At 43.3% G+C, this 25216-nt stretch overlaps 1 protein-coding gene across 1 annotated transcript in view; it reads left to right on the top strand.

The window, feature by feature from the left end:
- The first annotated feature begins 5269 nt into the window (after positions 1–5269).
- PLCD4 (phospholipase C delta 4) overlaps positions 5270–25216 on the top strand; it is a 32191-nt gene continuing 12244 nt past the window's right edge. Inside the window, exons 1-8 of the mRNA XM_079968824.1 lie at positions 5270–5451; positions 17747–17805; positions 19011–19169; positions 21712–21942; positions 22886–23013; positions 23864–24095; positions 24459–24660; positions 25043–25187. Coding sequence (XP_079824950.1) covers positions 17781–17805; positions 19011–19169; positions 21712–21942; positions 22886–23013; positions 23864–24095; positions 24459–24660; positions 25043–25187 — 1122 coding nt within the window. The 5' untranslated portion in view covers positions 5270–5451; positions 17747–17780. The remainder of the gene's footprint in view (positions 5452–17746; positions 17806–19010; positions 19170–21711; positions 21943–22885; positions 23014–23863; positions 24096–24458; positions 24661–25042; positions 25188–25216) is intronic.

Here is a 25216-nt window from a genome sequence, read left to right as displayed (position 1 = left end):
GGCCCAGTATTTACTTTGTTCTTTTTTAATAGATACATGGGTAATCTGTTGCGGCAACCACTGTGTATTTGTTTCTTAATGCATTAATAGCACATGAATGTAGAAAGCTCTTAATGACCTTTATTTTGCTTTTCCTTTCACTCCCAAAAATAGTACTACAATTTTATGAATGCATTATCCAAGTGACACTACATCCTGAATTGAGCAAAGGTATTGCAAGTCTTAAAATTTGCCCACTAGCATCCAAAAGCAAGTACAGTGGTACCTCAGGTTACATACGCTTCAGGTTACAGACTCTGCTAACCCAGAAATAGTGCTTCAGGTTAAGAACTTTGCTTCAGGATGAGAACAGAAATCATGCTCTGGCGGCGCGGCGGCAGCAGGAGGCCCCATTAAATAAAGTGGTGCTTCAGGTTAAGAACAGTTTCAGGTTAAGAACGGACCTCCGGAACGAATTAAGTACTTAACCCAAGGTACCACTGTATGGAACTTTGGGGGAAAGGCCACATCTTGGTGATAAGGTCATATATTACATATACATATACAAAACTGCCTAGTTACAGTGCCTTCCTAGTTGCCTTCTTGAATAGGTCATGCTTCCAAAGCTACAGTGGATGTGACCAGTGCTTAATTTCTAAGATATGCTCAAAGCACATCTCATCTCTTAGCTGGAATCCACCTTTTCTAATATGGGACTAATCTTCATGCTCGGAGGCAGTCCAATTATTTCTCTTTAAAAAACCCTTAGGTAGAAAACTGATTCTAGAGGTGAATCCTGACTCCGATTAAGCTCCGTGTCAGAGATTAGGGAAAGAGAAGATCCTAAGTGTGCAAGTAACCAGGTTGGCTGTGTTACCTTCCCCTTCTGTTCCCTGGCACTAAGCTTTCCCCCTCTTGAGTTACAGACTCGCCTTTTATAATTAATGGATGGTATTTGATCAAGTAGCTTTCCAATTGGTCTAAAAGCAGCTGCCATGGGCAGCAGAGGGTGTTCCCATGCCCCTTGGGAGTTGCATATCTGTAGTGAGCTTTGTCATGAGGCTCATGAAACTCCCTGGAAAGCTGCTTGTGAGTTTCTGTTCCCAGCTAGCTTTTCAAAGTACAACAAGTAACAAAGCAGTCATCAGGACACTCAGATTTCAGACCAGAGCAGTGTGGTGTGTATAATGTCTCAAGCTATTCAGAATCATTGTACCTGTCTGTCACCTATCTCTTGAACTTCAACTGAACAGTAAAAAAGACACTGGCGTTTGATTTGAGGCAGTTGTTTCATACTCACAAAAATGGACCCTTAATTCTTGGCTGCTGCAAAAAAATGCCTTCTAAAGCCCTAAGATTGCCCTGACTCACAGCACAAGGCTATCTCCTTATCAAAGGCAGAGACGCAGACTTCAGATGGCATAGATAAAACTGGGACACCTTTATAACATGCAGACTTCAGATGGCATAGATAAAACTGGGACACCTTTATAACATGCAGACTTCAGATGGCATAGATAAAACTGGGATACCTTTATACAGAGGGTTGTGTTGCAGAGAAAGACAATAGGCATTTCCCCATGTTCCCAGTACCAGATTACTGTATATACTTGGATTGTACTCAAGTCATCTTCCAACATGCATATTAAAACTACATGCATGAGCTTTGCAGCAAACAAATATCTTGGAGAATGAGGATTCACACACACTCTTAATGGGCTTGTACAGTCTTGAGCAATAAATCTTACATCCCATGCTGACAAATCTTTAAATCAAAGCCACAATTCAAATGCTGAGAGAGGCATCTTTCCTCATAGTCCTAAATAATAATCTGAGTAGCAACGGTGGGGAGGAGAGGTGGGGAAGCCCCATTGTACTAGCAATGGCCCAGTAAGGTTACTCTGCGTGGATCAGATCCTTCTGTGTGGTACAATCATTTATACATTGCAAAGCACACACACACACACTCATTAAAATTAGTACTAATAAACTGAATATTAATATTTAGTTTTCAAAAAATTATACTGCTTAAAATAATAAAACTTAAGAGGTTTTCACAAAAACAATAAGAACAAGCATGTTTCCACTAACTAATATTTATTTAAGAATTATATTAAATGGTACAGTACTCAGTTGTCAGATTGCAAGAGATCTTTTAGATCTCACATACCTGAGGCATGCGCTTTCCATAAATGTTTTTATAGGGAGACGTTACAACTTTATAACAAGTAATAGACCACTTAAAGCAAACTTACCACAAAGGTGTCACTACTGTCACAAGCTGAATAAAGGTGATTATGGATATGAGGGCTGAGCGTATGATTATTAGCTCAGAGGTCTCTCAGAGACATTTGAGCTGCATCATTATATCTGACACATTATATCTGAAAATGCATCCTGTGGCTGTAGAAGTTGGATACAATCCTCCAGAGAGCAGCTGTTATGTGAGGCTCACTTTAAAAGAGAAATGCAGTAGGGGGAAAAGTCACTTTCAATTTTTGAAGGAAAAAAGTGACCAATTAATACAATGCAATGCAATAAATATATCACAAGATGGGGTTGCCTTTCCTCTCTTTTCCCTGAGCAGCAACGCCTCCCAATCTCCCATCATCTTTGCCTCTTTGCCATACTTGCCACTGATGGCATTGTAGTTCAGCAACAGATGGGGGGGGGGCAAGGCTTCCCACACCTGGTCTACTGGGGAAAGGAAGCATAACAATGTTTGCCTCTCAATCAATATGTTGCCTCAGAGAGCCTAGCCCCATCTTCAGGTGGTGCAAAATCCTATTCCTCCAGTTTAGGATACCACCGCCAAACAGCTCAGAACCCTCCAGCTATTCAGTAAAGCAAGTTTCTCTTTACGTATTGCTGTTTTCTACATAGCAAGGAACCTGTGTGGTTTGCCTAAGGATGTAGACAAATTTACAAAACAGCTGGGTTTTTTCTGTTTACAGATAATAGAAAAACTCCTTTGGTTACCCTAATAAAGGTATCACCCTAATGTGGTCTTGGAGCTTGTCCTATGGTCCAACAGGCCTACCTATACTTTGCCGGTGGATAGGGCAGGGATTTAGAAATCCACTACAACTACCACAGGTGAGTGTGGTGTAGAGTGTTCTCTCTCACGTGTGTGTGTGTGTGTGTGTGTGTGTGTTGGACTTGGGCAACACTGTAGAAAGCTGAGTCAGGCTTGGGCAAGTAATTCATCATCTTACCTTCTATATGAGGCAGGCAGAAGGTAGAGTGGTAGATGGTTGGGTTATTTGCCGTAGGTCACCAATATTTTGGGGGTGGAATGCAATATAGCACTAAGCCAACATTTCATTAGCCTAAGGATTTATGCTTCGGGGGCCAATTATCCTCCTCTCCTCCCTCCCCCTACACTCCCCAATAGTTGACTCCAATTCCCATCTGCCCCTGCCAGCATGGTCAGTGGTCAAGAAGTCTGCTTGATGCTACAGAGAGAGTCTGAAGCTGCAGCAATGGAAGAAACAGGACCCTCTTGAGATGTAAATACTCTGCACTCCCTCCATCTGTGCTCAGATTGTATAAATGTATAAATAAACCATATATCATATAGACACCAAGGCTCTTCTGTGCCTCGTTTCGAAAGGAAACACAGACCCTGGGTAAACGCCTGGACCCCTGGAATCTAACACCACTGAGAGGCTGGGGTGGCATATAACAATACTGAAATTCAACATGTGAACAGGGATACTCACAGTTCTGTTATTCGTGAAGGAAAGCACTGGAGGTGAGCATTAATCTTCACGTTGGAGGCCTTTGGTGTAGGCTTCCTCAAGGAACATTCCCAATAATTTGATGGTCTAGAAATCTTCAGTACGAAAGACTGGTGGCCTATTGGTCATTTAATGCATTTACAAATATCTATGCATCTTAATATATGCAACTCTAAAATGACATCGCTCAGGGCAGAACTAAATTGCTTAGTCCATGTATTCTTAAATGCCCTCTGGATTTGCTAATTCACTGCCCCTCGGTAATTCTAAAGTGGTGGCAGAGCTAACGAAAATAGGGTAATATGGGCAGGAATGCTTCACAAGATGAAAAAGATGTTGAAATATACATTTGTTAAGAAACCAGAAGCATTTTTACTTGGCATTGTAGGTGATGAGATTAACAGACAGGATTGTAAATTGTTTTTCTATGAAATGACGGCAGCAAGAATATTATTGGCACAAAAATGGAAGCAAGAAGAATTGCCGACGAAAGAAGAATGGAGGATGAAATTGATGGACTATGCAGAACTTGATAAATTAACTGGAAGGATTAGAAACCTGCGGGATCAGAGATTCTTAGAAGAAGAGTAAATATACGAACTATTTGGAAAGTAATTGTACTGAACAGATTACACTAGTAGGACTGCAAGAAGTTTTGTAAGGAGGATTATTCGAAATATTGCAAGGAAGACTATGAGGAGAATTATTAGTTAATGACAATTAAGAGTAATGGTGAAATTAAGAAATGCAGAATAAGGGATAAAGAACAAAAATTCATCAGAGGTGTTGATGGAAGTCTAAAATATTGTATAAGATGAAAAGATATGTTATATGACTGTTGGAAATTATATGTTAAAAAAAACCAATAAAAGTGTGTGTGTGTGTGTGTATGAATGCTTCACAAGAACTAAGAACTCCACCAGATGACTTGCTTGTTCAGCCTCCATCCTGATTCACTTGCATAAAGCTTGCATGGAGGTTAGATGACATTTGGTCTTTACTGAATATTTGTTCTGATTTGTTTGCTGGGAGTCTATATAACAATGAGCATCCATCCTAATTTGCTTGCCGCATGTTTATACGTCTTCCAGCTAGTCATTCATTCATCCCACCCTTTTCAATACCTTTCCCTGGTCACGTTCCTAACCTCAGAAGAAAGTCAGTGTTAAGTCACGCTGGAGCGGCACAACACATTAACCCGCTTTAACTATGTGCACTTAAATTTCCCAGATGCATGTGAATCTCTCCCATAAAACAGTGGCACTCTGGAGGTGCCCCAAACTGGACTGAACACCTGCCTGATTAGATGCATCCATATGTATAGATATTTATACATAGGTATGGATATTTATGCATAGTTATAGGTATTCATCCAAATGCTGTAACTGTCAGAGCGGCTATTTTTGTCTCCTCCAACTCTGAGCAAAGGCTGATCAGCTTTGCCAGGTGGCGGGGTGACAAGTAAGCCTCTAGCTCTGTGCCTTTAAGTGAAGAGGCAAAGCACTGGGCAGGGCTGAACTGCTGTGAGATCATTTTTCCTTTTCCTTCGTGCAAGCTCAGCTGCTGCGTCAGTAGCAGTCCTGTGTGCCAACAGCATGAGGTGGTAAGGCAGAGTAGTTGGGGAACCCGGAGCAGGATCTGCCTCCGCCGCCGCCACCACCATGCCACTCCAAGACCTGGAGACACTTTGAAACAGGGCTCTTGTTCCAACCCAGGGATCTTCTGTCTACTGGTAAGAGAGCTGTATTGCAAGGACTTGGTGCAACTAGGGGAAATTGGGACATTTTGCTGCAGTGCTCACTGGAAACAGAGAGGCAGCGAGGGAAGGAGGAACATGCACTCAAAGACAAGCCACGATTGTGTGCTATATTTTTAAAATGAGAAACGACGTTACTCTGGTGTGCACAGAAATGACACCATCTACCATGGACAGCTTCAAGCCTAATTCAGGATGCACAGGATTTTGTTGTGGTTACTTGGTGGCAAGGAAAAAGCACTCTGTGTGGGTTCAGAGGTATGGCTGTTTTCTCCCATTCCCTGGCTGAGGCACAGATAGTTCAGAAAATGGGTTCTGATAAATGAAAGCCTTGAGTGGAGTGAGTTATTGATCAGATGTGAGCTCAGAAGCACGCATGCAGATATGATATGAGCTCTAAAGCTCGCATGGAGAAATGTGTGCATGTTTACTTGGAGCATGTGTGGGTGATGCTCAGTGTTTGATGTGAGGCAGGATGTCATGCATCTGTGCTCAAATGTAGTAGTTAGAATTAACTTACTTTCTTTCTTGGATTCTTGACTGTTTAAGGCAAAACTGAACAGAACAAAGCCGAAGCTATTTTGCATCAGGCAGGGGTGGGTTGTTTATTATAAGAAACATCTGGGTACCAGGACATGAACATCTGGGTGAAGCACTGAAGCAAGCCACAAGGGGACAGAGCAAATTAAATTAATTGCTGATTACGGCACTTGACAGCCACAAGGCACATATGGTAGCAAAGCCTTTGAGGAAGGCATTTGCTGCCTCAACTCTGCTTTTGTTCTGATGTGCATTTTTGATTCTGGGGGTTCATGCATGCATTTGTATGGCATTTCACTAAATTCAGAAACGAGCCTGAGTCCCCATCCCTGGAAAGCTGCCTTGGAAAGGGAAAATGTTTCAGGGGGGAGATTAAATCCCTGAGAGTTTTATAAAGGAAAGCTGGCATTTTTTAAATGCTGCAGTTTGCTCTGCTTGCTGCTGCTTAAGGGTCAGTAAATCTTCCTCCTGGCTTTTGTCATATCTGTGAAAGATAAATAAAAGCAGGACGGAATTAGGATGGGGAAATATAATGAGTCTGAGGGATGGGAGCTGTGAGAAATGAAATGAGAATGGCTAGATTTTCCTCAAGAAGAAAAATGTGAGGGGATAAGAAGAAGGAGCCTGAAAAAGCTTTAAAAAGAGGCAAGAAAATACTTTGGGAAAGAGGGGTGGGGTGTGGAGACCAATGAGGCCAAGGGTACTTTTGCTTTCTTTTAATGTACAAAGTGCTTTACAGTCTTTCGGATTTCAAGATGACTTTTTCTATGCTTACTCAGAAGTAAGCCTCATTGATTTAAGTAGGATTTACTTCCTAGTAAGTTTGCATCCTAGCAGCAACTCTGAGAGATAGGGTCATTGTCCCCCCCCCCCATTTTAAGGACACAGGACTAAGATTGTGTAATGACATGCCAATGAGTTGTCAAGAGGTGAGATCTGAACCCTGATCCAAAAGCAGATTATTATTTTTTTGCATCTGTTTAGAAACAGAGATTTATGGTCAGAGTGACTGCTGAGCAGCAGAATAAGGTTGTAAGAAACACCAAAACACCCCTGAGCACTTTTCCATCTCTTTCTGTCTCTGGTACTAAAAGTTCTTGTTTTGGGTGTACCGGAGTTCCACTATGGATCAGGCACAGCTATAGCTGTTAAGGCAAAGGAACAATTTCATCACTACTTGGAGATCTTGCAAAACTGGGCATGAGGTTATTGCGAGGCTGTTCTATTAGGCAAGCTCCTAGATCCCCTCTTGCAAAGAGTCTCCAGGTGACATGTATTCATCTATCCCGCAAGCTGTTCTTCATTTATACTCCTATTGGCATACACATAACATTGAAATGTTGGTTGTTGCTTTTAAATGACAATATTACTATGCATTCACCCAATGTCCATCTTTGCTTCCTGCTAGTGTCACTTGAAACCAACTAAAACATCACAAAAAACAACAGCAACAATCTTGCTGTACCTGAAAAGCTAGTCAGTTTATTGTGACTTAAGCAAATGTGTTGTATCTAGTCCACAAGTGCTTCTGTCAGAATAAATGCATTAGTCTTTCAGATGCTACAAGACTGTTGCTTTTGCTGCATCAAACTATTAATCCTCAGATGGATCCCTTGAAAATATACAATCCTGACAGACTCTGCCTTTGGAAGCTGTTAACAAAATAACTAGCAGGCCTTGGGGTTCATCACAAGTCTTCATCAGATAGGACGTTAAGCAAAACAGCAAAAAGGCAGAAGATAGGAGATGTTGGAACCGGCGCTACCATTAGGTAGAGTGAGGCTGCCATTTCAGATGGCAAAAGCTGGTGTGCAGTGAGGTGCTGGAGGACTGGTCTATCTGTGCACCCTTTAGGCAAGCCTGATGCCCTTAGATGCCGTGGAGGACCAGTGCTGACATGAGATTCAACTCCCAGTCTGGTCAGCTTCTGTAAATGGAATGGAAGAGGCTGCCATCTCACCCTTTGCCTCAGGCAGTGGAATGTCTTGACCCAGCCCTGGGAGAAGCTGTTCTCTCTCCATAAAAAGATCAAGAAGCACAGCCTGCTTTTTTGCATTATACTGAGGCAGTAGTACATGCTGTTGATATGCCTGTGTGTCTAGGCACCCTGGGCCTCCTGCTTTCACAATCCATGCAGCCCAGCATGTGAAATCAAATGATGAGTCCCCCTTCCTTTCTTGTGTATGCAAAGGGGAGGAGGTGTGTTGCTTGCTCCTGCGGGATTGAGACAGGAGATTGCATTACTGTGCCAGACCTCAGAGGAATTAAATATAAGCCCTGGAGTTCAATCCAGGATAAGTTGCTTTCAGCTTCTGGGAAAGCCTGAAGCAAGGCACATTTGAGACAAGGCAAACTTGGTGTCCCAAAGTGAATCCTGCAAGGCAGCTCAATTTGTTTTGGGACTCTGTATTTAATAATTTTGTTGTCTCTTTCATCACAAAAAAATAGATAATTCCTTCCTTCCTTCCTTCCTTCCTTCCTTCCTTCCTTCCTTCCTTCCTTCCTTCCTTCCCACCCCTCTCTTGCCTGGCATGTACAGATAATTCTACTATTTCACTGCAGTACACCTTACTGCCCTCTCAAACCACTCTGGGGAAATGTCAAAATGGCTTGCCACATTTTGACGTGGCTCACCACATTTGACATCTAAAAGTGCCCTTCAGCTATGAGGTCCAGAGTTATTGTGCAATTTCAGCACAGTAAAGGGTCACTGGATTCTGTTTCTAACAGTCAATCCTTCTTACCAGGGAACTCTGGGAATTGTTGCTCTGTGAGTGGAATAAATGTCTCCTAACTGCTCTCAGCATCCTTAATAAACTACAGCTCCCAAGGTTCTTTGGGGGAAGCTGTGACTGTTTAAAGTGGTATCATAGTACTTCATATGTATGGTGTGACTGTGACCTAGGTGAAGCTTGGATCAGGTCCAGCGTGGGTTTCCTTATGTTTTAAACAAGAGAATGATAACCTGTTGAAGATGATGAACCTTATAGTCCAGTAGTAGGGAATCTCTAGTCTATGGTTCTAAGTTGTTCCAGCACAAGTCCCAATTTGGTCCACAAGGCTGTTTTCCCCAAACCACAACCACCTGCTCCACAACCACCTGATGTCGTGTGTGATGTTGTCATAAGGATGTGGCTACAAAGGAACAGTTGGGGAGTTTAAAGTGAGCTCCTAATTCTTCCTTTGCAGGTGTGGCTCGTAGACCAGCTGGGATCAGTGTCACAAACAAAATCAGTATACTCCAACAACATCCTCGGGGCCACAGGTTACTCATTCCTGTTCTAGATACTTGCACATTTATTACACCCCATGCTATTTTTCTAGAAAAACAGGTACCGGAACTCACCATTAACATGTCCCTTGTACTCTTATAACAGCAATGGAGCCCACCTGAGAGGTGCCAGCAAGTTCCGGCTGAAAAAAAGCACTGATTACAGCTACTTATATGACCGTATCAGCCTAACAATTCCCTGCACTCCATTCATTATGTATTGCTGTTAAATCTTGTATTTGTTTATTCCACAATAGCTGCTATTTTTGTCCTGCAATAAATTCTGAAGCAGAGCATGTTAGTATACTGATCACCCCCTTAGGAATGTTTAATAGTTTGCTCTTACAATGGTTGCGTTGATTACACTGTAATCGCTGCAAAATGGCCACTATAATAATACTTAGACACATTCAGAAACATTTTTGAGCTTTGGTTATTGGGAGAGAGAGGAAATGGAAGCATTTTCCTTGTTTATGCCCATGTACATGCACGAGAACTGGTGTGGGGAACCTTTGGCCCTCCAATTGTTTCTGAAATACAGTTCCCACCATCCCTGGCCATTAGCCATGCTTGCTAGGGCGGATGGGAGTCCTAGATCAGCAACAATTGGAGAGCCAAAGGTCCCCCCCCCCAACCTTCACTAGAGATGGGCTCCCCTGCTTCCCATTTGATTTGCAGAGAACAGGGAGAGGGCGGCAAGATCACTCTAGTGCCTATGGGTACAAACTAACAACATCTAAAAAGTATCTCCAACATCTCCCCAAATGTAAAGTTAGACAAAATAGTCTCACTGTTGTACCAGGAACAGGTACCAGATAACAGGGAGCATCCCTGGCAAGCTGACCCAACCCAAGGCATTTTGCTGCCTGAGGCAAGAACAAGGTACAGTGGTACCTCAGGTTACATCTGCTAACCCAGAAATAGTACCTCGGGTTAAGAACTTTGCTTCAGGATGAGAACAGAAATTGCGTGGCGGCGGCAGCAGGAGGCCCCATTAGCTAAAGTGGTACCTCAGGTTAAGAATAGTTTCAGGTTAAGAACAGACATCCAGAACGAATAAAGTTCTTAACCCGAGGTACCACTGTAGCACCTCCTGTTTCATGTACAGAAGCTGATGAGAGTGGCATTTGAATCTCAGTTCAACACCAGCAATGGGGCACCACACTAGGAAACCTCCTTAGTGCCTTTCACTGAATCAGACCATTGTTTCATCTAACTCAGTATTGTCTACACTGTCAAAAATGTACACGTGCCAGATCCCTGACCAGGGTAAAAAACTGAAACCTTACTTACATAAAGCTGTCTTGTTCAGAAATCACACTATGTTGGCCTCAGGGCAAAAGCTGGGATTCACCATCTTTTCAGCGTTAATCTCTTTGGACTTCTTCCATCTTCACAAAGGTTTTCATCCCCCACTAGCTATTTTGGATCCTTTTCACAGCACTATGCCCTAAGGCCCGCTACTGTGTGTGTGTCAGCTTCTGTCTCACAGCAAAGCAGCCCATTCCTGATAGCAAGTGTCAGTGTGCAAGAGAACATTCTTGGGGAAAACCCACATGCAAATGGCACAGAGAAGCCTTAGGCAACATAACCACATGCTTAGTAACATGAATGATGCATCAATAAACTGCACAAGGGAGGTGATTAGATTGAGAAGAGCTAGAGAGAGAGCTCAGGATTTTGAAAAGGGACTGAACGGTGCAAAACTAAGAGCATCAGAACTTCCAAGAACCAGACTTGGACATGTAATTGGTGAGCTTGCTGCTAATGCATGAAAAAACTGAGTCAACTGTCTAGTCCGATTCCCTCCGTCTTGCCTAGGCAAGACGGACTGCTTTGCCTGGATCGCCTTCGTGATGTGGAATGCCGCTAGGCTGATGAGATGCAAAAGGAGCGCAGGGCTTCTGTACCTTCACGCGTTGCATTTTAGAAGGAATTTTTGGCAAGTGCAGTCCTCCTTGCTCATGCAGCACTGTGAAATGATAGTAAAATCCATTTATCCAAACAACTGTTAAAGGCACGGGAGCCCTATTACTCCAGTAAACACAGTAGCAGTGGGTCTGGTGGTGGATCTTAATAACCATACATTTTTATATATGGCTGATATTCAGAGAGAGTTTATTCATTCATTTCATAAAATATATACACTGCTTGATTGTAAAAACAAACAAACAAACCTCAAAGCAGTTTACAAAGCAAATAAAACATTAAAATTATCAATGAAAAGCATAAAACTATTTAAAACAAAATAAAAATAAAAACCAGTAATAATCTGAAAACAGATGGAAGCACACAGCAACATTCTACAGATCTGTTGTGGAGCGAGAGTGCCGTTATGCTTAAATCCCAAATGTCTTACAGGATTGTGGTGTGAGAGAGTTGCAAATGTATCCACTTAAAAAACAACATGATAATGAAATGTAGCTTAAATGAATGTGCTTTTCATGGATTTAACACATTCATTTCACAATTAAACAAATACAAGTGTAAGCCTGAGAAACATTTGGTGGTGGAAGGAAGCACTCACTCACTTGCTGGATCAGATTTTTTGTTTTTAAAAGGGACAACACATCCCTTTGATTTTTAAAAAGCCCATAGGATTTCCCTGAATATTCTTCCATCTCTAGCAACCTTGTTCCTTTACAAATGGTGTGGTGCATGATGATAAGATGCAGGGTTTAAGCAACTAAAACATTTGTCCTTAGAAGCCTCTTAACAGTTGTTGTAATGACATTTACAGTAATGGCAAAGTCCATTGGTGATTGCAAGGTTAAATCCCCCCAGACCAGATGAATGTAAAGAACATACGGTTATCAAATGGCTACTAGCCAAGAAGTTCAGCATATACATAGTCTTGCCAGGAGCATTACGGTTTTGGAATCCTCTCATGGCTATTATTCTGAGTACTGCAGATGAAATGTTTATCAGCTCTGGGCTGAATAGAATTCCATTTTCATCAATCACTTCCAGATCACAGGCAACTGAGGTCCAGATCCTAGGAATATCCATTACTGATAACAGTGTGAAATAAACTGTGGTATAAACCTGGATTGTTACTGCATGTCCTCGTCCACACATGTCTGTGATTACATGTGCGCAGCCGGAACACATGTTTGGGTTTTTAGCTAGTTTGAGTCACAGCATGCCATGGGACAACTTATACAAGGGTGAGTTAGCAATAAACCTGATGTTGGATTTGAAGAATATGTGGTTTATTATAAAGAGAGGAGGATGTTGACATAAATAGCATGGAGCAACCTGAATCTAGACACTGACAGCTTAGAGGAGAAAACTCTTAAAGGTTTGATCATCTAAGGAAGAGCATTTATTGGGATAGAGGGAAGGGGGAGAGGAAGGTATTTTGAGCTTTTGCTGAATCAAAGTTTGCTTGCCATGGATAGTAGGGTGCAAAGGCATTTTCCGATGCATAATTTGGGTGGAGGTTTCTATCCTTGAACACTGATGACTGACTATGCATATACCTGTAGACATCCCAGTATTCCAGGTACAGAGCTAGGCTTAACTTATTTCATTGACTCCAACAAGATTTGGTCAGGGCTAACCTTTGCTGCACAGAAGTCATTATTTCCAAATAAGGTAACTTGTATTCAACCCAATAGGTTTTTCAAGCAAGGCTATTTCTTCTGGAGGAAAACAACACCACAGTGTGACAATTTCCAGAGGTCACAATTGAAGAATGAATATAGCAAAAGTGGGGCTCCTTTGCACTTTTATGCAGAGTGCTGAATCCTGGAACCCACCTTAGACACAGACTTATGCAGTGGCTTTGGAGGAAATACTTGTTCCTCAAGATCTTCTGCACAATCATTTTTATGCAGTATAAGATATGAGCTTCCCAAATCTAGCACACAATCTACATATCTGCCGTAAAGGTAGTGCTTGTGTTGTGGTGTTACATTGTTTTTCTGAGCATCTGAAGTGTGCTGCTTTGTGCCTGTGAAAATGCAGTGCATTTATTATTACATTTATACCTCTTCTCCAAGGAGCTCAATGCGGTGTGTACACGGTTATCCCTCTCAAACTCTGATAGCATGTCTGATGCTATTGCTGCGTGGAATGTTGCTATGTGAGTGTGATGGACATCCCTGCGCCATTGTCTGTGATGTCATTTGCAACAGAACTCTCTCCCTTCCATCTGGACCTGTAACCCTTTGTGTGCCTGTTCTTAAGTTTTATTTTATTTGCTTTCCAAAAGAGAGAGAGAGAGGGTGAACAATCTACTGTATGAGTCTTCTGCATGAGGCTACATCTAGCCAGATTGGTAAGAAAAGCTGAATAGTGGCACAGATATCCTGGTTCCTTAAAAATATCATCCTGTCTGTTACGTGTTACTAATGGAAGCCTTTAGAACAGTGGTATGCTCTGCAGATGTTGATGCTGTTAGGTGTGGTGCTTTCTAGGTGTTGGGGACTACAGTTTCTATAAGCCTCAGCCAGTCTGGCCGAAGGATAAAGATAGTGGGAGTTGTGGTTCGATAACACCTGGAGGGGTATCACATTGGCTACCCTGGCTTAGCACATGGTGGGAAACCTTTTCCCTATCAAAGAGATGTGATTTTGAAAAAGGAGTGTGTGTAAATGGGTTCTACGTATCAGATTTTAAACATTATTTCCTTCCTTCAAAGAGCTAAGAGGCAGTATACATTGCTCTCTCTCCCCTCACCCCAAACCACATTTATTCTCACAACAACCTTGTGAGTTTAGGCTAGGCTGAGAGACAGATTAGCCCGAGGTCACCCGGTAAGCTTTATGGCTGAGCACTGATTTCGACTCATGTTTCTGCCACATAAATCTGAGACTGTAACCACTATAACCCACTAGTTCTCAGTGCTATATATATATAGCACTGGTCCCAGTCAATAGGTGGGATGCTCTTTCAGATAATACCTCTTATTATCATTATCATTATTATCAGGTTCAAATTACGGGGGGAGGAGAGAACCAATAAATTTAAAATACTGTGGCACCCTTTTGTACATGAAAAATGCTATGTAAATTATTAAGAGTGATGATTACAAAGCACCTTGGATAAGGCATGGGAAAATAACAAGAGAAACTAACATTAATTTAACCTACTTTTGCTGGCCAGTGTGCTCCTAGGGTGCTACTTGCAATTCCTGACGTGGTCTATAATTTGTTGCTTGAGCTGTTTCAAGGTCAGCGTCAGCTCACAGCTGTCACATTGCACAAAGATCGCATGTTCAGGGGCTTTCTTCAAGGTTCATATCCTTTTCTGTCCTTTCTCTCTGGATAGCCATCTCCTTGGGGAAGACAGATTGGCTTTGCAATGGGAAAGAATGAGCTTATGCATGGAGATGATGATTTCTCATGGCAAAGCATTGCACTTGCCTTTCACCGTCATGCAGGGGAAAGGACTGCATGTTCTACAGACTTTTACCTCTTCCCAGAAGTCAGCTGCTTCGTTCCATTAAACGCACACCCATAATTTTGATACCCCAGTGCACCTTGTTTGCCTAAGAGCCCATTTTTGAGAGGACACAAAAAACCCCTCCTAGGTACATTAGGAGGAGAAAGGTTCAGCATTTAAAGAGGGGTCACCACCAAGGGTCAAATTTATTTCCAGAGACGCAGTCCCCTGCCCACTTCTCATCCTTTCCTGAAATGCCAATAACAAGCAAAAGTGGCATCAAGCTGGGATAAAGTATGAACATGGACTTCAAAACGAAATTCTGCCAGGAAACTGCTGAATTACAATTTATCATGCAATTAATTCAAGCCACGTGCGGCTTGAATCCAGATTGTAGGCCTGATTTTGTTTTGACATCACACTACATGGGTTCATTAGCTTATCAATGACAAAACATTAGTCTTACTGCCAGTACTGCCTTGTTAATTGGACACTAACTATCTTGCTTTCAGGTAAACATTACTGCCTGTTCTTTTTGCATTTCACTTCTGTCTGAACTCACTCCTGTACATCTCTTCGTCCCAGAGTACGCTTGCTAATTCAGGATGATGATGATGATGATTTATTGAATTTATATACCGCCCTATACCAAGCTGCGGGGGCAGTGGAGGACAGGAGTGCCTGGCGTTCTCTGGTCCATGGGGTCACGAAGAGTCGGACACGACTAAACGACTAAACAACAACAACATACCTAGAGGTCTCAGGGCAGTTCCAGAGGTCTCAGGGTGGTCTTACGTCTCAGGATTACCCTTCAGGCTTCTGACAAAAACAGACTCTGGTGCACAAAAGCTAGTAAATGTGTTGGCCTTGAAGGAGCCAAAAAACACTTTGCTGTTTGTGCTCTACCAAACTAACACAGCTAGTCTTTTTGATGCTGCAGTTCCTTGATTACCTTAATGAAAGATACTGCAGGAAGCCTGTTCCTCAGTCTAATTTAATGAAGTGGTACATTATTGGAATGATTGGACATGCACTTTGCCAAATTATATAGGAAAAGCAAATAACCAGAGCTTTCTGCCATGATTGAGATCCTTTCCAATTGCTCTCTGTTGTCTATTCAGCAGCTGAAGAATTTTATTTTCTTTCCATCCCCAACTCCAGGGTAAAGCATTTGGTTTTCCCAGATCACTGTTTTGATGGAAAATTTGCTTTCGTGTATTCCTTGGATCATCTCCTTCCCTACATCCCAGGCAACTGTTAAGATTGGTCAAATGTGTGTCCTTTCTAGACACTATCCTTTGTTTGAAGTACCTTTCAGCTTCTCAAATGAACTCTTTACATATGCATAACTGGTGTTTTTTTTCCACTCCAGGCTGTTGTAGTGCTTGATGGCGGAAAGCACTTACTTCAATGGCCCTTGATGGCTGGTGACTACTTCCAGCTACAGGGATTTGGGTTATGTTTTGCTCTGTAGGGCCTGGGGGAAAAAATCAGCTTTGTATTTAGCAAGAGAAAAAGGATTTTGCCGCTGGCTGTTATGGAGTAATTTTGGGCAGATGCTGTTGCTTTGGTGGACTGGTGCTGTTTTGGGAATTAGTATTCCTTGCATGTTTGCCAATTGTCTGGCTGTACTTTTAAATTAGCATTTTGGGTTTTTTGTGCCTCCAGTTATTCACTCCTCACAAGGAAACAGACCCCATGAAAGACTGTCCTGGAACATTCTGTCGCTTGGGGGACTGAGAAGTGCATTTTTTGAGACAGAGACAGAGGAAAGAAAGAAAGAAAGAAAGAAAGAAAGAAAGAAAGAAAGAAAGAAGAGTTATGGCATGAGCTTTCATGGATGCATGTGATGGAAGTAGACTGTGGTCCACAAGAGCTTATGCCATTATAAATGTGTTAGTTTTTAAGCTGCCGCAAGACTCTTATTTTGCTGCCCTCATACTAGCATAGCCACTTGTTTGGAATTTGCAAAAAAGAAAGCCTTTGTAAAAAGAATAGCCTTCTCCTTCTCTACATTGCTTTGGAGTTTGAAGGGGGTTAAATAGGTAAATGTGCTGCCCATTTTTAAAATGACAGATGTTAAAAGCAGGCTATTCATCTAGTGGCCAGTGGCAAGTAAAAATCTCTATCTGATAGGGTTGGGAAGGTTTTCTGCATTGAAAGAGAGTTGGTTTTGTTTCCCAGCTGAGATCCAGACAGAAGTTGCCCAGTGGAACAAATCCCCCCCCCCCCCCAAAAAAAGCAAATTGCTGTGGTTGGGGGCTATTTTAATTAAAATTGTAGCTGTGGAGGAAAAGGTTAAACCTTCTCTCTTTGTGTGCTGCAGTCCTAATAAAAACTTGGTGGGTGGAGGGGAAGTTCCTGCTTGTGGGCTTCCAATATAGGCATCTGGTTGGTCACTGGTGGTGCTTTGGCCTGTCACTCTCTCTCCCTCTCCCAGTATTTTGAAACCAGGCACTTTTTGTATTAATGGGTTATCAAAGTAAAGAAACCTTTGATCACTGATCCAGTTAGAACAAGTCTTAGTGGACAAACCTAAGAAATCATTATCCCAGATTTTTTTGTATTACATTGAGCATTAAGACGGATCAACCAGGATGTACCATGAAATTTAATGGAAATTTTCTAAAAGATACATCATTGCAAGTATGAAAACATATGTGGAACCACACAGATAAGTATGCAGCGGCTCCATGTCTGAGAGAAAACTGCGTCAAAATGAGGGTGCTTATTCTGATATTTTCCTGAAGTGCTATGAAGAGAGAATATATATTTTTATCACTGCTAATGGTAATGCTAAGAGGTTGTGGAAATAAATCCTAGCAGCAGCAACAAATATCCCACCCCCTTTTTTTACCAGATATAATTTCTTAACATTAAGATCTTTTTGTGACTTCTATCAAAGGACTGATAAGGCGATTAAGGATAAAAAGGCACTTCTGTATGATTATGGGACTAGAATTGCTTATGCAAAACATCAGAAAATAAATCAGATACTGAGTCTTCAGAAAGTGCTAGGTCAAATTACGGGATATGGCAATTCTGAAACCAATTGACCCTCTTGTGTTCTAGGTGATTGTTGTGCCAACCCACGGGAAGAAGAACCATGACTTCAGTTCTCTACAGTGTCCGTGAGTATTCTCCTGAGTCTCCAGGGAACCTCTAGATTGCTACCTCCAGGTTTTGGGTGGCCTTCGGCAAGAGACCACCTGCAGATCTTCCCCCAGTGACAGCCCTTGCAGCCATCAGTGGTGCTTGCTCACTTGCTCATCCTCTCCCTGTGGGAATGTTAAGGAAGGTAGGAGAGAATATATATATTGTTTTGATATTATCCCTCCTCACTCACGCTAGTGAGTAAACAGCAGAGCAACATTCCTTGATGATTCGTTAGAATCCTTTAATTAAGCAATCCAATCTGGCTTGTTCAGTCTGGATTGTTCCTGGTAAGTTTCCCCTTTATTTCCCTCTTAAAATAATAATAACACAACAGAGTCTTCATTAAAAGTAAGAATAAAGTTTTACTCACATTCAGTTCACAGCAGTAATCTGAAGGCAGGCTTTATCCTGTGGTTACAGTGAAAAGAAGTCTGAGCTACATCTTAGACTTTCTGCTTGTAGGCTCCAACCTATGTGGGTTGAGCCATGTGCTGGCTAAGAGCCAGCAAGAGTAAGAGGGTAAGAGTGAGATGGTTCCACGACCAGCCCTTTGATCTGGTCAGCTAGGGTCACTCACGCCCATCTACCTGGTCACACACAGGGGGAGGAAGCTCCAGAGCAGGTATGACAGGAAGTCCTCCCTGTCTGGAGCCACATCCCTCAGTGTGTCCATTCTAGACAAAAGGAAAATGTTGTACTTCACTGCTCTAGTAATAATACATCCCACACACCCTCTAGGTCCAAGGGAGAAATATAGGGGACCTGGCAGGTTGTGACTACTGTTGCTGGAAGCAAAAAGGAGATCTGAATGTAGGATCAATATGTTTGCCCTGCAGCAGCCTTTCCCAGTCTGGTGCCTTCCAGATCTTGTTGGACTCCATCTCCAATGGACAGGGATGATGGGAGTTGTAGTCCAACAACAACCAAAGGGAACCAGGTTGGGGTAGGCTGCTTAGAAGGATGTTATGGAATGGCTGTTTCATTCAGGGCATAATGTTTCCTCCAGAAGCTGGGTCTTTCTGATCTTGAAGTTGACATCCCATCTCAATAGGGTCAGTTTCTGTTCCTTATCTGTATGCTTAAACACAAACAAATATTCCTTGTGTTCCCCATCCTGGGTGGGCGGTAGCCCTCACTCGCTTTTTGATGTGAAATGCAGTCCCCTCAATCTCCTGTTCAGGCCTTCAGCTGGATGAAAACCTGGAGCAGATGCAACAGGGGACAATGATGCGCAAGGTGAAGTCCAAGAACTGGAAGAAACCCCGGTACTTCATGCTGCAGGATGACTGCATGACCGTCTGGTACAAATCCAAGATGTCTGGCAAAGCCAAGTCTGCCTGTGAGTTCCACTCCCTGCTCTGAATGGCAGTTAGCAAGGCTGGTTTCCATGTCACCTTGTCTTTGAGTTTGCACTTTCAGGGAAGCATATAGCACAATGTGGGGATCCTTTCATAAGGGTTGGAGCATGTCCAGATTGCAGAAGCCCCCACATGAAACTGTTTAATGACAGTCTGGCAACACCAGTCATTGGAAGAGATCAGAATGCAAAAATCACACAATTCCAAGCCAAAAGACTACTTAGCTTGATTTTTAAAAAGTGCTGGGCTGCAGCAGACTTCCACCGGGGAACAGGAGTACTGCTAGGTATTTAAGAGATTCAGGGAACAGGCCCATAACATAAATGCTAATTTAGATGCAAATTTAGATTGAATTTCAGACTGGGGTGTAAAAACTCTGACTCTTGATGTCATGGGGTGCCAACAGGATGTTCTGGGAACAATACAATTGGATCTGACCCTCAGGCCCACCTTCAATCTATTGGCAAGAACTGCTCGTCCTGATCCACCAGCCAAAAGAAAAGCTTGTGGGAGTGGTTGGTTGCAGGGATACCAAAGAAGGATGTCAAAAAATGCCAGAGTGATCAATTCTAGTGCTTTATTAAAAGAAGGTGTAGACTTACAGCAAATCAGCCTGCCAGGTCCCCCAGCCTTTACAGATGCAGGATGGACACTGCAGCAAGGCGATGGCTTGTCCGCAGCCAAGCAAACATGTAGACATCCTTTATGTACAAAACAAAATACATCAGTTTACTCAGAAGCTCCCATCACACCTGGCCAGTGAGGCCATGGGTGGCAGCTATCCAAGGCTTCTCCCCTCTCAGGGGCTAGAGCCCAGCGTCCCAAGATTCACAGATAAGCATAGCATCGACGCAAGCCACTTAGTATACATCAGAGCAAGTGGATGTAAACACACATGAGCTCATTCTTGCAACAACTACCAATTAGTTTAGGGTTATCTCAACTACCAAGATGGTGTTTGCATGCCTTCCAGAACATTTTACCTTTGGTTCAACATACTGCTGCTTATGTACTTATTAAAACTGCAAGTCATGTCTGACATCTAATATGACTTCTCTTTGTTTTGTGTGTGTGTGTGTGTGTGCGCGCGAGCACACACACACACACACACACACACAAAAGCACACACACTTCTTCTCCATCCAGCTGTTGCCAATACTTACTTGCAAATCCCTGTCATCATCTGATATCCAGCAACAGATCATCACAATGTGTACTACAAAGGGAAATGTTTGTGTGCATCTGCATCTGCATATGTGCATGTTATGTTCTGAATGTCTTGCAAGGGGCATTTTAGATGTGCCTATCTAAAAATTAAAAGAGCACTGGGCATGGTGTACTGAGCCTGACTTTCATATATGGTGACACTTGAAGCGGGACTGATCCTGTCACAAAGATAAGTGAGGTGATGACCTCAGGCAGCAGGTATTGAACATCAAATTGCCAGCTAATTTAATTTAAGTTTTTATGCATGTGGTGCAATTTAGATTTGCCACCTTGGTCACTAAAATATGTTTGGCTGGAAGAGAATATACTATATTTGGATTCATCTTGAGTGCTGGAAGTTGTGCATCTTCCCTCTGTCTATTGCATAATCTGTTCTAGTACTGGATGTTTTCATTCTGTCATTCACAGAGATGTTTAATTTTCTCTTGGAGATTCTGTGAACACTCACCCTGCTGCTGGAACTTCTCCAGGCTAATGGTCCACTGGGTGAAACTATCTTGCCCACAACTGCCTTTGAGATGTCTTCCGCCATCAGTTTATGCTGGATGTACATTATGTCCCAACATTAATTGATCCAATAAAATGCTTTTTCATCTCTTCCTCTGTGATCTGCGGAGGTCAAAACTCTGTGACAGCACAGTAGCTCAGGACAGGATAGGAAGGGCTTGTAGTTCAGAAAAATCTGCCTTTGACACCCCCAGCATCTCTAAACTGGACTGGGAAAGACTCCGTCTGAAATCCTGGCGAGCCAATATAGGCAATACAGGCCTAAATGGATCAATGATCTGACTCAGTATAAGGCAGAATTCTATGCTCTTATGGGGTTGTTCAACTAAGGTAAAGGTAAAGGACCCCTGGACGGTTAAGCCCATTACCGTATCTCATCAGTGCTAGGATTTCCACTTGTACATCAGGATACACCCCATTGCTCCCCCAATGTGGGTCCTGCGCCCCACAAAATAAGTTCTAGAGGGTTGGGGGAAACCCCTAGAACGTATTTAGGGAGCATGCACAGGGGGAGAAGAAGTGGAGAGGGTTCCACTGCACAAGCTGAAATCCTTGTGCTGATGGCATCTTCACGTAGTGCTGCTTTGGATAGAACCTCTAGTAAAGAGTTGGGTGAATAGACAGACAGATTAAAGAAGCTGAATATGTGAATAGATAAATGCTAGGTAATGATGCCGATGCTGTTTCGTGTGGGGCCCAACCTAAGAAGCAAGGGTCTAATTTTGTACCTTAAGCTCTAATCTTTGCATGAAGGCTGATGTTTCTTGGCTGTTATCCCTCTCTCCCAAGTCTCAGTGAGTGATGTGGAGACTGTGCGTGAGGGACACCAGTCGGAGGTCCTGCAAAGTCTAGCAGAGGAATTCCCAGCCGAATGCTGCTTCACGGTCGTCTTCCACGGGCGCCGTAACAATCTAGACCTAATTGCCAGCTCAGCGGAGGAAGCTCAGTGCTGGATCCAAGGCCTGCGGCGCCTTGTGGAGATTGTCACTAACATGGACCAGAAGGAGAAGATGGATCAATATCCTTATGTTGAATTATTCACTGTCCATTTCCATGCCTGTAAAAGCTAACCTCAAGAGATCAACTTTGTATTTGTTCTCCAGTGCTGGAGATACGACCCAGGATTCATATCAAATATGAGGTTGATATCAACTGTAGCTTGGTAGCAGAGCACAAGCTTTGCACACAGAAATACTGGGTTCAATTTCTGGTGTCTCCAGCAAATACTCCTGTCTTAAATCCTGGACAGCTGCTGTCAGCCCATGTAAATGATCCTCAATTAGAGGGCCAGTGGGTCTGACCTGAGATAAGGTAATTTCCTGTCTTCAATTGCTGACACTTAGATCTCTTTCTCTCCTTTCCTTCACAGCTTCAGCTGTCTCCACTATCTCTTCTGTGGTGCTTCCCTATCAATTCATTACTTCTGCAGTCACACCATGTCCCTCCCCCTGCAATGAACCAACCTTTCTTCACTACTACCCAGCCATGTCTTGCCTGAACTGCCCATTGTTCCAGTCTGCTTTGGTTCTGGCTCTTCCTCTTTTTATAAGCACTACTTGAAGCCATGCAAAACTGCAGATAACAGATTCCGAATAGAATGTATAGGAGGGGGAAGGTGGTGCCAGTTGTTGTATTTTATTGATTTCTGCTGTGAACTACTCTGTGATTTTAAATGGAGAATAATACATAAATGAACTGGCCAATAAATAGGTAACATTTTGAATGAAGGGCTTAGTCTTATGAAAATTAAACCCGTGTTGGTGCATTTCAACAAGATGCAATTGTTAATAGTTGCCAAATTCTAGGAATTAGGCTGATGAGGAGTCCACACACACATGTTTCTCGAAGCATCTTGGCTGAGCAACACTAGAGTGTTCTTTTATGCTATGGCTAGTTTTGAAGATTTAGCTTTGCTTGACCACTATGAGACTGTTTTCCTTGACCCATGTCTTGGGCTGCACATGGATCTGTGACTGGTTCATGAAAGCTGATAAGGACAAGGATGGACGTATGAATTTCAAGGAGGTGCAGCACTTGCTCAGGATGATGAACGTGGCTATGAACGAAGACCATGCCTTCCGGCTCTTCCAAGTAAATTTGGGTGCTGTGGTGGGGAAGTTACGGTACTGGGTTGCATAGGGAAATCCCTGAGCTTGCTCTTCAAAAGACTACAGCACCTCATTTCCACCCATGATACACCCTAGTGCACATATATTCACTTCTGTTTTTCTTTGCTTACACGCTGTGCCCCCAAACCTGGCTATTCTGTTGTCCAGTGTCATTATATCTCTCCGTCAAAGCATCATCCACGTGGCTGTGGCTCCTTGCCCATCTCTGTGTGTTGTCTAGTCAAACTCAGTGATATAGCACAGAAATCACTGCAGGTCACCTGCACAGACATCTCATGGCATCCCCAAGTCTCTCTATCATGTTGTTTTTCCCAGTGGGGGCTGACAATAGACACTGGCAAGAGCAGTGGTGGATCATCCCAGATCCAGAAGCTGCCCCCCATCCTACCCACACTCTTCATTTAATCCCTGGCCCTTTACTACTCCTGCCTCCATCTAGTCATTTTATGGTAGTTTAAAGCTCCTTGGGCAAGGACCATATAGCTATGATGTACTGTGCATCAGCTAGGGCACATTTAGTGTTGTAGTAGCAGCAGCAGCAGCAGCAGCGGTATGTCTCAAGAATCCTCATGAGTAAACCTCTGATCCTGTATGCCCTGTGTAGCCAATGTGGTACCCTCCAGATGTTGCAGACTACAAACTCCCATCACCACCCTTCAACCACTGGCCAAGCTGACAGGTTGGAGTTGTAGTCCAAGCCATCTAGAGGGCCTCACACTGGCTGGCTCTGCCTCACCCCATTGCTTTTATCGCAATGTTCTCCTTTCTGCACAAAGGACCCCCTCGGTCAGAGACCCTTCCATTCCTTGCAGATGGCCGACAAATCAGAGACAGGTACACTGGAGGGGGAGGAGTTTGTGCTCTTCTACAAAGCACTGACTCAGCGGGACGAGGTGCTCGAGTTGTTCCAGGAGTACTCCGAGGATGGCAAAAAGCTGACACTGTTGGAGTTTGTGGACTTCTTGCAACAGGAGCAGATGGAGGGGGCTGGCATTGATGAGCTCGCCATGGAGATGATTGACAGATATGAGCCGTCTGAGACAGGTTGGCGGGGTGGGGGTGGAGGAGGGGGGAGAGCTGGCGGGCCCACAACCTGGACAAGTGCCCACGGTTAGTACAGGTTGGCCCTCAAATAGTGCCAAATCCTCTCTCAGAATAGGAGCTCCCAGGCATTGAGGGGGAGAGGGTATCTGTGTGTCTCTCTTGTCCCACTAGATCTCCACAAAGCACTTATCACCACCTGTATCAGTTTCATGACACCTATTGCCATAGAAACTGATGCTTTCCCCCAGCACTCCAAAGGCTCCTCTTTCACGGGCTTTGTCCAGTTCAGTGTCTTTTGTTTTTTTCAGAGGCTAATTCCTCCTCAGTACTGTTCTCTCTCCAACTGGCTCTCTCTTCCCACAGCCAAGGCTCGCCACATCCTGAGCATTGATGGGTTCCTCATGTACCTCTGCTCTCCCGATGGCTCCATCTTCAACCCTGAGCACAGGACGGTCTTTCAGGATATGTCTCAGCCCCTCTGCCATTACTTTATCTCCTCCTCCCACAACACATACCTGATGGAGGACCAGCTGAGAGGACAAAGCAGTGTGGAGGGATATATCAGGTAATCGCAATCGAAAGGCAGTTGACTCACTTTCATAACAAAGCCACTCACAAGATACCTTTCACAATTGACCTCTGTAAGATGTGCTCTTTACACAAAGCTTGGTGACCAAACCACTTGATATAGAGCAAACTCAAATACATGTTAAGCAAGAGAAAAGCCTACCAGAAATCTGCATCTCAAGGCCTAGCCCCCAGATCTCCTCAGCTTTTTATAAAACATTGACTGGAATTGCTTCACACACTGATGAACCTCATGCATAGATTGGATCCCCTCAACATTACAACCTCTTCCCCCCAAAAAACTTTCCTCACTTATTGCATACTGCTCACAAACCGAGAGGCTAGGAAGGGCTCATGAATTGTCCTCTTTTCCTCTGCAGGGCTCTGAAGCGCGGCTGCCGATGCCTAGAGGTGGACTGTTGGGACGGACCTAATGGGGAGCCCATTGTCTACCACGGCCATACCTTCACCTCTAAGATCCCCTTCCGGGAAGTTGTGACAACCCTCGATAAATATGCCTTCCGGGTAGGTTGGACTTTTCTGCCACAAGGGAT

This window comes from Podarcis cretensis (genome assembly GCF_951804945.1).
Source record: "Podarcis cretensis genome assembly, chromosome: 1".
Lineage (NCBI taxonomy): Eukaryota > Metazoa > Chordata > Lepidosauria > Squamata > Lacertidae > Podarcis > Podarcis cretensis.
Note: the sequence above shows the minus strand (reverse complement) of the source record. Positions and strands in the feature narration are given on the sequence as shown.